General features: G+C 30.5%; 1 protein-coding gene across 1 annotated transcript; it reads right to left on the minus strand.

Annotated features, from left to right (window-relative positions):
- Positions 1–247: 247 nt before the first annotated feature.
- Positions 248–1464, minus strand: LOC109179905 (dehydration-responsive element-binding protein 3-like). The gene is made up of 2 exons (XM_019329386.1): positions 1349–1464; positions 248–1318 (listed from the first exon to the last, which is right to left on the minus strand). The coding sequence occupies exon 2, from the start codon at positions 1224–1226 to the stop codon at positions 555–557; it is 672 nt and encodes a 223-aa protein (XP_019184931.1). The 5' UTR covers positions 1227–1318; positions 1349–1464; the 3' UTR covers positions 248–554.
- Positions 1465–14101: the final 12637 nt, after the last annotated feature.

Raw genomic sequence — 14101 nt, forward strand, 5'->3', positions numbered from 1 at the left:
AGGTCCATAATCAAGTGTACCAACTTTAACCTGCAAACTACAAACTGTTGAATGATTGTACCCCACTTACTACATGATTGCACTGTACCCAGATACCGATTGCGTCGCAAAGTCCTCCAGGCATGTTTGAGAGCCGTAGCAGTGCAATCGTGTAGTAATTGATGATAAAAAGAGATCGATAGAGAATATTTATGTAATTTATTGAGATTATTGGGTCGAAATTATTGCAATGTTGATGATAAAAATAAAAATAAAATACACAAAATGGACATTTCAACTTCAGAGAGAGAAAGAAAGAGATTTATACAGCAAAGCATTGGAAGGCATTTATGAAATTTGTTGATTCCTTCCCAACACTGTACAGTAAGGACTCATTAAAGAGAGATTATTACACGAACTAAGAAGTTGGGGGGTGAGAAATCGAAATGATGGAATTTTTAGAACCCTACAGACTAAAATTCAAAGGGCTAAAAAGAAAATTAGAAAACATAAATACAACAAAAAAGAAAAAGGAAAAAAAAGAAAATCTCACACAGGAAGATTAGTGGCGGCCATTAATATTCCCACCACGAAGACTCGAAGCCGCCGGAGATAATCCCGGGTCCTCCTCCGCCGCCGTCGTCAGCGGCGCCGCCCAGCCACGATGGCGGCGGATACAGCCACTCTTCGACAGAGTCAACGTAAACGATCTCGCCGCCCAATCCGAGCGAGTCGAAGCTAGTATCGAGGCTAGGCAGCTCGACGATCTCGCTCAGCTCCTCCGACGTGGCGATGTCGATGGCGGACACGAGCGACGACAGCGACGACGTCGACGACGAGGAGGAGTGTGAGGACGGCGACGGCAAGTCGAATTTCTCCATCGCCGCCGCCTTCGCCGCCGCGCTCTGAATATCTCTAGGGCTCAGCGACTCGGGTCGGGGCAGCAGCCCCGCTAGGTCAGGGAAATTCAGTATCGCTGAGCTCCCCTTGATGCTCAACGCCGCCACGTCGTGCGCACGCGCCGCCATTTCCGGCGTCGGGAAAGTCCCGAGCCAAATGCGCGATTTCTTCCTCGGCTCCCGGATTTCCGACACCCATTTCCCCCAACTCCTCATCCGAACCCCCCGGTACACCGGATGCTTGCTGCTATCCCTTATCCTCTTCATCTTCTGCCCGGAAACCTCCTCGCCGCCACCGCAGTTCACAACAGAAACCGGAGAATCAGGTGATGATTCAGCACTCATCATTTCTACTACACATGTATATATACATGTACAATATAATATAATGCGCCTAAATATAGATATATATAAAATTAAAATTATATATATATATATATATATATATATATATATATATATATGTGTATGAAGAGAAGATTGTAGAGTAGGATTGTGGAGTGGTTGGAGATGGTGGTTGGTAATGGATGATGAAGAAGAGGAAAGAGTAATTTTAGAATGCACAACTAAAAGCCACCATAACTTTCCCAATGAGTCATGCAACACTTATAAGAGAAGGGGGTTGGGGGGTTGGGGGGAGGGGGGTGGGTGGAGGGCATGGGGTAGGGAGTGTAGGGTGGGTGACTTAATGTTTATGTGGTCTAGTTTGTGTTTGGGTATCTCGTCCTAATAAAACATTATGCATGTATTATATGTATAATGTATAAATAGTGGCAATTTATATCATGGACAATGATTCACATAACATTATGGACCCTGAATCAAAATGACGAGGTACAAAATCGTAAGGTACAATATTTCATAATACAAAACACAAAAAATTCACAACAGAAAACACATACGCATGTCATATATTTACTTATTTTTTCAAATCTGATTTAGGTACAGAATTTGTGTTCTTTCACAACATAAGACACAGAAATTCATAACATAAGACACAACTACTAATTTGTTTCAGATACAAAACTCATACTTTCAAAGTATATAATTTTATAACACAAGACACAAAAATTCACAACATAAAACACATATACACACATCATGTCCATAATGCATTGTGAATCCTAGTTCATGATATAAGGATTGATAAATAGTATCAAGTAACAATTAAAACTGTATTATAGCGTATACGAATTGATGGGTTACATTTGTTTAAAGGAAAATACTATGTGTATTCTCATTTTCTACTCTCTATTTATACTCCTTTACACAAAATTTTGATATAGACATTTGTATTGGGACCCACATGAAAAAAGTAGTTTATCAGGTGTGTCAAATCAGAAAGTAAAATTTAAGAAGTAAGATTTGGGGGTCTAAGTAGTAGAAATCTTTTTTAAATTAACTGGTAGTGAAATGAGGGTATAATGATAAAAGTGCAGTAATTAAGAGATTAAGAATGTGTTTTTATTTATATTCAGAAATTTCGAGTACAATCTTTATTTTTATACTTATATAAAGAAAATAAAGGATTATGTTTTATGTCTTTGTATTCTTTGACCAAATTTCAGCAAGTATTGCTACTGACACACAGATGTGAATGATTAGTTGAATCTTCATTACTGACAATTGATATCAGGTTGCACTTTATAATACACAAACTTTTGTTATTAGTTATAATTTTTTTTAAAAAAATAGATTTTATTTCGTCCATTTTAGGAAATTATAAGTATTTCTTTTGTTTAAATGATACAACGTATTTTATATTATTTTTGATAAATAATATTCAACCAAATTGGGGGCCAAAAAACTCTTAGATTGAAAGTGACATTGGGGGATGTTATATTAATTAATGTTTCATATACGTCACACCACAGTAATTATCTATAATATACTTAGGTAACATATTAGTATCATTGAAAGGACTTGTATTAGCATGTATCATATCATGTCATTATTTGAACATTGAGAATTTACTGCTCAAAATAATATTATTTAATTTTATTCCATTATATGTAGTGTGTGAGAGAGGGAAGGGAGATCAAACGATTACTACTATGCAGAAAAGTTATAATTGATAACGAAAACATAATTTTATATACTTATACTTGTATAGCAATTAGCACCACGATCTAATAACTGGAGGCCACCATATAACAATATAATAAAAGAATTTTTGAAATATTACATTTTCGAGTTAATTTCATTTTCGGGCCTAGATTTATAGGTGACAGTCTACTTTTAGTCTTTTTTTTTTTTTTTTTTTTCAGAACATCCACTTTTAGTTCTAGTATTATTGTGGCATGACCATTTTTGTCATCAATCAACAAAACAATTTAAATGTCATTAAATACAAAGGCATTTCGGTCTTTCATTATGGGTTTTTTCAAAAAGAAAAAATTAACGTAACAAATATAGCAGGTAAACATACTTTTTATATAAAAGATCGAAATGTCCTTGTATTTAACGACATTTCAACGATTTTGTTGACAGATGACAAAAAATGATCATGTTACAATAATATATACTATGACCAAATGAGGATGTTCTGATAAAAAAGAAAAAGACTAAATGTGGAGGACAAAAATAGAATTAACTCTATATTTTCAAATTTGAAAATGGAATATTTCATAGTTGTTTTAGTTTTCACCTTCTTTCCACTGTACATTTATCTGCTAGTAGCTTAGTTCAAATATTCATTTTATATGTGACAAAATGATACATTCTACATTATCCTATGCTAGTCTATGCCTAGAATTTACACATATTCTCAATTATTTATAGGTTTAGACAATGCAACCACCTAAAGTATAGGTTAAAAGCAATATGTAATTTTTTTTTTCATAAGGATTGATAAATTAAATGGCAGCCCTAACGATAGAAATGAATTTATATATAGCCAATTTGCATATATAGTAGTTGATGGGATTGATTGAGTTGGTAAAGATGATTTTATTTTGCTAAAAATCATTTAGGTTTAATTGTTGGGCTGGGAAGAGCGATTGGAGTAGTTCTATCCGAAAAGTTGTGTGAATGAATTGCGGTTGAATGAACTTAAGTGGGATTCACTAACGATTTTAATTAAGTTTGCGTGAACTTTCATTCTCTTAAATGAGAGATTAATTTTCTTGTATTGGTTTGTAAGTACGTGAAAGAGAAACTTATTCTAAAGTTCAACGTGAGGAAATGATTTGTCTCACGGTGAACATATATAAGCTAAGAAGTGAAAATTTTAACAATTGTAAAATATATTGTTAGAATGTTCTCACGAAGTTTTCATTCCAACTCCAATTTTCCAAATTTTAAAAGTCTTTATCTAGTTGCCAAGCATCTCTGTGGCTTTTCTTGAGGAAGGTCGTAGGATTGAACCCCGGTGCGTGGTGGGGTATTGGCGTACTGTTTGGACTGCAACAAATAGAAAAAATATAGAACAGATACTACATCCTAATAGAATCAATAGTACTAATTAAAAAAAAAAAAACTTTATCTAGTTAATAAATGCATCTAACATAAACCCTAATCCCATTATTAACCACCCTAATTAAGGATAGTTAATGGTCCAACAGAGGGATTTAGGTTGATATTTTGCTGAGGTTAATTAGGAATTAGGATGCTTACGTACTAGCAACTTTCAGAAGGTGTACTTTTTGCCAGATATAAACATTTAATTTAGCCAGAAATTATTCATAACAAAAATAGTACTAATTAAGCAAAATAAATATAACACTGAATTTTAAAGTCTCATATGATTCTCGATTGTCTTGCTAAGATGGCCAAAAAAAGTGGCGTTATTTTGATCAAAAGGAGATGAGTTGTGTGTCAAAAGAAGTGAATCGAGCTTACTTAGTGCACTTTACTACCTCTCATGTGTAATTTGTGAGTTATTACACCAAAGTGATGAGTTTTACCCAATACAAACACTTAGGTAATAACTATGGGTTCTCTCGTCACCCAAAAAAAAATACATATCTTTCATTTATAAATAAATGTATATACATGACTCGATCCATTATATAAATTAAATCAATCTTGTATTATAATTTATAAAGTGAAAGTGTTACATGACTCATGGAAGCGCATATATATATATATATATATATATATATATATATATATATATATATGTGTGTGTGTGTGTATGGGTATCATTGAATTGACATTGAAACATCTTGAAGCTTTTAGCAAATAGTTCGCTCATCTCATTTTTATATATTATTCCGATCCATATTTGATAATTGATATGATGATAATGATGTTATATAATATTAAATATTAAAATAAAAATATGTACATAATAAGATATGGGAAAACTTTTTTGGCATTGAACATCATCGACGTCGTGTTATACCTGGTACAATTACACCAATGTTATAGGTTGTATCATACACTATCAAAATCAGCATAGACGCATAGTAAACTAGTTTCTATTGGGCGGAGATGAGGGCAAATGATCAAATATGATATTTTACTTTTGACACGTAGAGCTGACTACTACAAATACAAGTATAAAATTTTAAAGTTATCACTACTAGTTACGGAGTATAATTTTGTTTTGGGTGATAAGAGAAACTCGCAACCCTTACATGATGGTGTGCAATGGATAAACCCCGCTCATGTGTAATAGCTAGCAAATTACAGAGAAACTAGTTATAATTTTGATTTTAATGACAACAGAAACCCGCAGTTACTACTTGATGGTGTGCAAGGGATAAACCCCTCTTGTGTAATAGCTAGTAATTCAGAGAGCAAACATAAATAATAGTCACAAAGGCGATGATGCATCAAATAAATATAGGTGAAAACAATGTGGTTTTCGAAAGAAAAAAACAAAAAAGGAGGTGAAAACAATGAAAACAACTGACCTTGACATGGCACCTGCCTGATATCTGGAATCAATTGTCGACATGTTTTTTTGTTTGATTCTATATATATATATATATATATATATATATATATATATATATATATATATATAACATGATTTGATTTTATTAATTATTAGCCACAGTTAATGAGATTCAATTAATAATGCATGTAACAAAACAAAAGTAATAAATACTTTTATATTTAATTTTAAAAAAATTATAACAACGTAACAAATTTTAAAATCCTAGTGTATTTGATTTTTTAAGATAAAAGTATGAGTGTGCTCAGATTTTTTATAGGAGATGTTTTCTGATCTGAACCCTCCTTTGTATATGATTACTAGTATTTTTTATGCGCGATGCGCAAAAAATAGGTGCCCAATATTAATACATTATATTAAAATTTTAAATTTATTTAAATTTTAGATATTTAAATTATTCTAAATAATAATAATAATAATAATAATAATAATGTAAATCATTTTTATAAATTTGATATTTATATTTATCTAATAATTAACATATAGCTCAAATATTTAATGTGTATATATTATTAATTATTAATGAAGAAGATAAGAAAATATATGGTGGATGCATGTGCATAGTAACAATAATGGAAAAGATAACGGAAGTTATAACGGTAGGAGTATATTTGTCCAAAATATTTTAATGTACAACCTTTATAGCATAATGTACAAAAAAAAAAAAACTTAACGGAAAAAACGAACATAAATCAGGGGTATAACTTTCATTCACACTTATTATGTTTTTAGATTTAGATTAGATTTCTTTTATTTATGACTTAAATTTGAAAATTGTAAATACAACATAAATCTTATGCAAAAATAATTGATTATTCATTTTAGCATAACATATCTCAAGTCATTAATATAATATATTAATCCATTAAGAATCTATTAACTTTTCATGTCTTTACCGTTGTTAACAACGACCAATTTAACCCGTTTGTACCATGTTAACACCCATTTAATATTAATTTATTTAAAAATGTTATGGATTTCATTTGTTTGTTTCAATTAAATTTTATTAATGATATCGTTTGCATTGATTAAATTGTAAAAGGAATATAAATTTTAAAACCAGTTTAAATATATAATTATGTTATGTTCACCACTTGGCCAGAAACCTAGTAATAAAACAGATTAAGAACCTATTTGTTGTTACATCATCTCTAGTATGACAAAATTACTATAAAGTAATCTTACGATGCGTTTGATTGTAATGTGAGAATTAGAAGGAAAAAGGATATTACTAAGAAGTAATCATACGGTGCGTTTGGTTGTAATATAAAAATTAGGAAGAAAAAAATTGCAAATCAATAATAAGAAAGAAATAAAGGGGAATAAGGTATGAATTCAAATTCAATTGTCTGGTTTTTTTTTTTTTTTTTTTTTTTTTGAATGTTACTGGCCCTATTACATTGTAGTATCTGTTCATATACTTCATATACTTTCTCAATCAAACACAAACCAAACATAAAGAACCAATAACACCTCCAGTGAGGCTCGAACTCATAACCTTCCAAATGGAAGTCCAACCCGGATACTATTAGACCACATAGTACCTGGAATCAAATTAAATTGTCTGGTTGATTGAATAAAATTATTAGAAATTTCAGTTATAGTGTTTGTATTGATGTTTTACATGACAATTGTAATGGAATAAGTAGTATAAAGACTAAAGTACCAATGATGATGATAATAATAATAATAATAATAATAATAATAATAATAATAATAATAATAATAATAATAATAATAATAATAATAATCAATTTATTATTATAATAATATAATGAATCCTAACATAATATAAATTGTTAGTAATATGATTATTATTATATTATGCGAGAGTATTTTTCGTCCTATCACTCCAATATATATCTCTTCTAGAATTTAAAATTTTAGAGTCCCCTAAGAGTTTCAATTTCGATATTACAATTCCCCTAATTAAACTATAAAATACATAGGATCGTAAAATTATCAATGGAGAATAGTTGCTCTTAATACTATATAGAAGTATGACTGGAATGATGATTCTTTATTGAACAGAATATATAGAAATACATCATAGACAATCTAGGAAGGGGTTACATATTAATAGGAACAATAAATAACTTATTAAATAACAAATAAATATAACTACTAAACTAATATAATTAATCTGTAATAATTGAACTGGGTCGTAACTCTTAATTAAGTTCTGGTTACCTAATGAATGAATTTGTATTGCAGATGTGTACGATATGGTACAAATGGGAAGGACAAAATGTAATTGATTTTTGCAGCTTTTGTGTGTTGTAACCCTTTTATGGTAAAAATTATAGTGACTCTTGCAGTACATTATCATATATAGAGTTTAATTTGGATAGAAAATTTATAATAAATTTGCATTCAATCTATCAAATTAGTAAAAGTTATATGGGTATCTCACATTACTAATTTTACTTCTAATGGAGCATAGACGACTCTTCTATAAAATGAGAGTTTCATGCTTCCATTTGCATATAGTGTCAATCATTCATTATATATTTCTTTTTGAACTAAAAAAGAGATTTACTATCTATTTTGTAAGAGTATTGAGTTAATTATTACTTTTTATTTAACAATTTAATAATTTAGTAATGCTTATAAAAGCAGAGATTTGAAAAAAAAAAAAAAAAATTCAAAACACCAAGCCAAAATATTGGTCAAAGTATATATTGAGTATTTTGTACTTCTTCTTCTAATTTATCTTTCTAATATTTTATGAACCTAAAATCATTAGTGCTTATACAATGTTTTTGTTGTTGCAAGAATCTCTTTCAAATTGTAACAATATCATTCCTAAATGGGTAAAATAACAATAATGATAAAATTATTGAAAATTTGTTAGGTTATAAGTTAAAAAGTAAAATTTTAGAAGTATTGAATTACTTATTATAATTGTTTTACAAGTCATTGTCGTTAGAACTCACAACTGAAAATTATGGAATTTCCGACCACCTGAAAGTGGTTAAGTGATCTTATATCAAGTCGAAAGCAAAAAGTGGTCGGAAATAGCAACAAAGGTTTTTCCAGATACCAAAAGTGGCCGAAACAAGACTTTCGACTTGATTTAAGATCATTTTCAGGTGGTCAGAAATTCCATAATTTCCAGCGGTGAGTTATTTTAATTGTTTCATATTTTTATTTAATTTATCTTTTTAGATTTTGATTTGGAGAGATAATAAGTATTATTAATTTATTTATATACTACTATACTAATAGAGATTAATATATAGCTGTTTTTTCTAAATTTGAAAAGGTTTGCATATATTATTTCATTCAATTATTCAATTTTTTCATCTCCTATTATGTTACAACAACAATTTCTATTATTTTTATGCTCTTTTTTAATTTTCATTTTGTTTCAGTTTCTTTTTAATGGTGTAAAACAAAATAAAATTATCTCTAACTTATTAAGTAAGAAAAGATAAGTAAAAAATTATCTATTAATATACTTCAAATTATTATTAAGATTAAGTAATTTATTTATATAAATTATCAAATTTAAAAAGGAAAAAAGTTAAAGAAAAATTAGCGATATGAATATTTCAGATTGCTAATTTTATTTTCAATAGAGCATGGACTCTTCTATAATGCCAATCATGCTTTCATTTGCATACTGTCAATCATGCACTACATATCTTCTTTTTTTGTTTTTGTTTTTTTTTTTGAAGGGACATATCTCTTTTTTAATCCAAGAGAGATTCACTTTGCTATTTTGTGAGAGTGCATGTTGGGTTAATTATTATATTTAATTTATTTATTTATTAAAAAAAAAGTAATTTAGTAATCCTTCAAACTGCAATCATGTAATAGTTACGGTGCAATCCTTCACAAGTTCACAGTTCACAGGTTAAAGTTGGGGTGCTTCACTCGACTCGTACTAACCACCTATCCAGAAAGTTCTTTTCCCGTTACGTTCTTGTGCTTGTTATATTTTTCAAAAATATTATTTTTGTAGTAATATTTCATAACAATATTTGGCCTTGTTTGGTAACATAGTAAACTTATTAGTCAATTTTGGCCTGTTTGACCACTATTAGCTATTTGACTTGGTTAAACAGCCAATATGAGTATTGATTAATTAGCTTTTTGTAACAATTTATTACTTCAAAATGCTAAAATTGAAAAAAGTTGCTCAAAGCAGCATTTTCGGTAAGCTTTTTGAGAAAGTCATTTTGCAAGTGATCAACAATCACTAACAGCTAATTTACTAAACATCTTTCTACAATCAGCTAATGCTATCAATTAGTCAAACTCACTCAATAAGCTAACTATCAATTAACAGCTATTTACCAAACAACCCCATTATTTGTTATGGATACTAGTATCCGATGAGGGTACAATTTGTTAAGGATATTTGTGGTTGACATCTTTTGTATATGATTAGTTCTAGTTGCATTCCTGTTATGTAAATTGTTAGACTGGTTATTACAACAACCTGCTAACTACCTGCTATCTTCTCTCCCTTGTATGCTATTTAAAGTTGATTCTTTATTTCAATAATATCATTCAAGTTCATAATCTGTTATGGTATCAGAGCCTAATTTCTCCTACGAAATTTTTTTTCCTTCCCCTTCCAAATAGCTTCCGCTACTACAATCACAAATACAATAATTCAATTAAATGCCCCAACGCATTTTTCAATTAAACTCACGACCGTGAATCTTCTCTCCCTTGTATCCTATTTAAAGCTGATTGTTTACTTCAATAATATCATTCAAGTTCATAATCTATTACAATTAATATCAATGCCAACCTCAAGTGAATGAAAAAATAATCATCATTAAATTGTATTAATTACCATTTACCAAGATGTCCCCATACAATGCTGTATACCGTTAAGAGTATTCAATTGTCTCATACAAGTCTTTTATTATTACAATTATTATAGAATATATTTGTTATACCTAACAAATTAGGCATTAATAAAAATAAATAATTCTTGAAAACTTAATGGGTCGTTTGGTTTGGTTTACGGAATGTCAGATTACCTTAGGGAATGTTAAATTGCTGGAAATGTTGAATTTCTGAAAATGTTAGAATTCAGTGTTTGGTTAAAACTGAGATATGTAATATAAAACTATTTGGTTGAAGGGTTGTTCTTTATGTTATAATGGATAACATAAGTTAACACCAACACCAACAATACTCAAGAATTATATATAGATGGTCACAAGTTTGATTCTTACCAACACCCTCTCGGTCGAGCCTGTCGCAGAGGGTCTTCCTAGTACAATTTACTTCTCATGTATCATATAGGCTATATATTACACAAGAGTAGAGTTTACCTAATGTACAATATCAAATACTAGTGACAAGTTTCCCTCTTCACCGAGATATAATCGATACCGGTGCCAATCTAGAAGAATGAGATGTAAATTATGACAAATTGTCTTAATTACCAAGATGGCCCCCATGCAATGGGGTGTTCCATTAGAGTACAGTGATGGATGATGCTAGAGAGATTGGTTAGTAGTTGCACATATATATGTTTTGGAAGAGTCACATCCATTTGGGTCCCTAACCCTAATGAGCCACCGGCGCACCCAATACGTGTGAGTGCCTCAACCCATCCACAATATGATTGGGTTGGTGTTCATAAATGAGGCTTTTCCCCACACCCACACAAAAAAAATGTACTGTTTTTCTCATGCCCATTTTAGTTCTAATGGTAGGGGTCCCTTTTCACATACTCTATTATTTTTAGCATTCACTCAAAATATCTATCCCTTTGTCCTTATTGGACCCATTCATAAATCACATTGGAAATTCCGTGCACCTTTTCATCAAAAAAGAAAATTTCAGTCCTTAGCTATCCGCCTTCAACATTCCATACAAATTCACGTTTTAGATATGGCCTGGTTTAATTTTCGAGTAACATTATATTACAATTACTTTCACTTTTTTATTTCGGTTTGTATTCTTTGATAAATGAAGAGTTCCTCGCATGAGCTTATCAACTACATTTTTATAAAGTAACACATGATAAGTTTTTATATGGATATGTATCAAATTGAAAGATGTGTTATATTGACTCACAAGAAAGTTTAATTAAAATGGTATAATAGTTGTATTGAAATTGTGTGTGTGTAAAATAGGATTCAATCACAGCTTTACATCTGTAAAAATTCGATGAATCTAATCAGATTAAAAAAAAAAAAAAAAAAAACGCAGTGAAATTTTTATAATTATCATCAACTTCACTAGGCAAACTTGAACACTTATCAAATATGCAATCTTTAACAACTAAATATGCAAACCTGGTAAATTTTATAAAATTAAGAAAAAGCTAAATTTTAAATATAACCCATAAATGGTAGACATTAAAAAGTGAACCACTAAACCAAATAAAATCAAAAACTCGGTCAAAAATTCTAAAATAGAAATCCTAAGTGCAATGCACTTTCACATTTTTTGCAAGTATAATCTTTTAATACTAAATATACAAAATGTTAATATCAAATGTTCAAAATATTAATACTAAATGTGCAAACCTCAAAAAGTTTGAGAATGACAGATTTTAGTGTTCAAGTTTGCATAGTAAAATTGGTGATAATTACAAAAATGCCGCCACATTTTTAAAAAATTTGATCTGATCCGCCCGATTTTTCCAGATATAAGGTTGAGATTGATTCTTATTTCTCTCTTTAAGAACTTGTTCTCATTTGATCGAATACCTATATATATAGGGAAGGGTTCAGGTGCGGTAAAAGCTTCCCGTGCGGTTGTGCAGTTGACGCACCTTAAGCATTAAAAAAAAAGAGTTTGTCTGGAATAAAGTTTTATTCAAAAGTTTTAGTTCAAAAGTTTTGTTCATCTTGAGGGTCTGAACCACCTATCAGTTCAAAAGTTTTGTCTCACAGAGAAGGTGCGCGAAGAAGAAACACGACGCACATTAAGCACAAAACTCACGCACTGCACCTTAAGCACAAAACTTACGCACCTTAATTTTTGTTCAAAAGTTTTGTTCTTGTGGGTCTGAACCACCCATCAGTTCAAAAATTTTGTTCTTCTTGAGGGTCTGAACCACCCATCAGTTCAAAAGTTTTCTTCTTCTTGAGGGTCTGAACTACCCGTGACTCACAGAGAAGGTGCGCGGAGAAGAAACACGACGCACATTAAGTACAAAACTCACGCAACTTAAGCACAAAACTCACGCATCTTAAATTTGACCTAGTTACAAAAATTACCAAATTGACACCGCTATTTTAAAAAAATTTCTGTAATCCTGAACGTTGATCTAAACAAAATCAATGACTCTCCTCTCACCGCACAACCGCACCTAAAACTGCCAACCGCACCAGAACCTAATTCTATATATATGATTTGAGCCGATTTTATTTTTGGCACAAAGGGAATGAGACACGTAGAAAAGACTAAACTCAGTCTAGTTTGAGAGGACGAAGCCTCAAATGAGACACTCCCACAATCTTTACCGACGAGGAGCTTCCTTCCATCCTCTCACACCTCTATTCAGACATAGGGGTGTAAACGAATCGAATCAAGTCAAATATCTCAGTATTCGATTCGAATTTGATTATATATTCGAATATTCGTGTTCGTTTAATATTCGAATCTCAAATTTGATTCGTATTCGATTCGACCAGTTTATTCGAATATATTCGATTCGACTCGAATATTCGGATTCAAAATGCCTAACTTAATTTTTTATAAAATTCTCCAAAAAATTAAGATAAAATGTAATAAAAATTTATATTTAAATAGCATAAAATATTCGAATACTATTCGAATCGAATACACTCTAATTCGTATTCATATTCGAAAAATATTCAAATCGAAAAAAGTATTCGAATTCGGATTCGTATTCGAAATATTCGAATTCGAATCAACATATTCAAATTCGAATCACAAATCAAATTTTTTTATTTGATTTGTTTACACCCCTATTCAGACATAATAACAATTTTTCAATGGTGATTTGCTTTCATGGAAAATGTTGCTTCATGTTTAACTTCAAACTTCATAGCTATCTAGCAGGCTCTCCATCCAAATAATTAACAAGATTTTATGAGATATGACACAAGTAGTTGGTGATTTGAATTTGTACCTTGATTGGCCTTGGGATTCTTTAATTTGGTTTATTAAGGCAGGTAAGATGCTAATTTTTTATTTTATTTTTTGTTTTTTAATGATGCTAAGCCTCCATCACATTCATTATATTGTCCAATAAAGATGCATGAATCTTGATTGAGCTTGAGTGTTTGATGGCCAATATATATACAATGAGGAATGATAACATTGGACTTGTTTGGTAAAATGACTGTTAGCTGATAGTTGTTAGCTGTTAGCT

This window comes from Ipomoea nil, unplaced genomic scaffold (genome assembly GCF_001879475.1).
Source record: "Ipomoea nil cultivar Tokyo-kokei standard unplaced genomic scaffold, Asagao_1.1 scaffold0980, whole genome shotgun sequence".
NCBI classification, from domain to species: Eukaryota; Viridiplantae; Streptophyta; class Magnoliopsida; order Solanales; family Convolvulaceae; genus Ipomoea; species Ipomoea nil.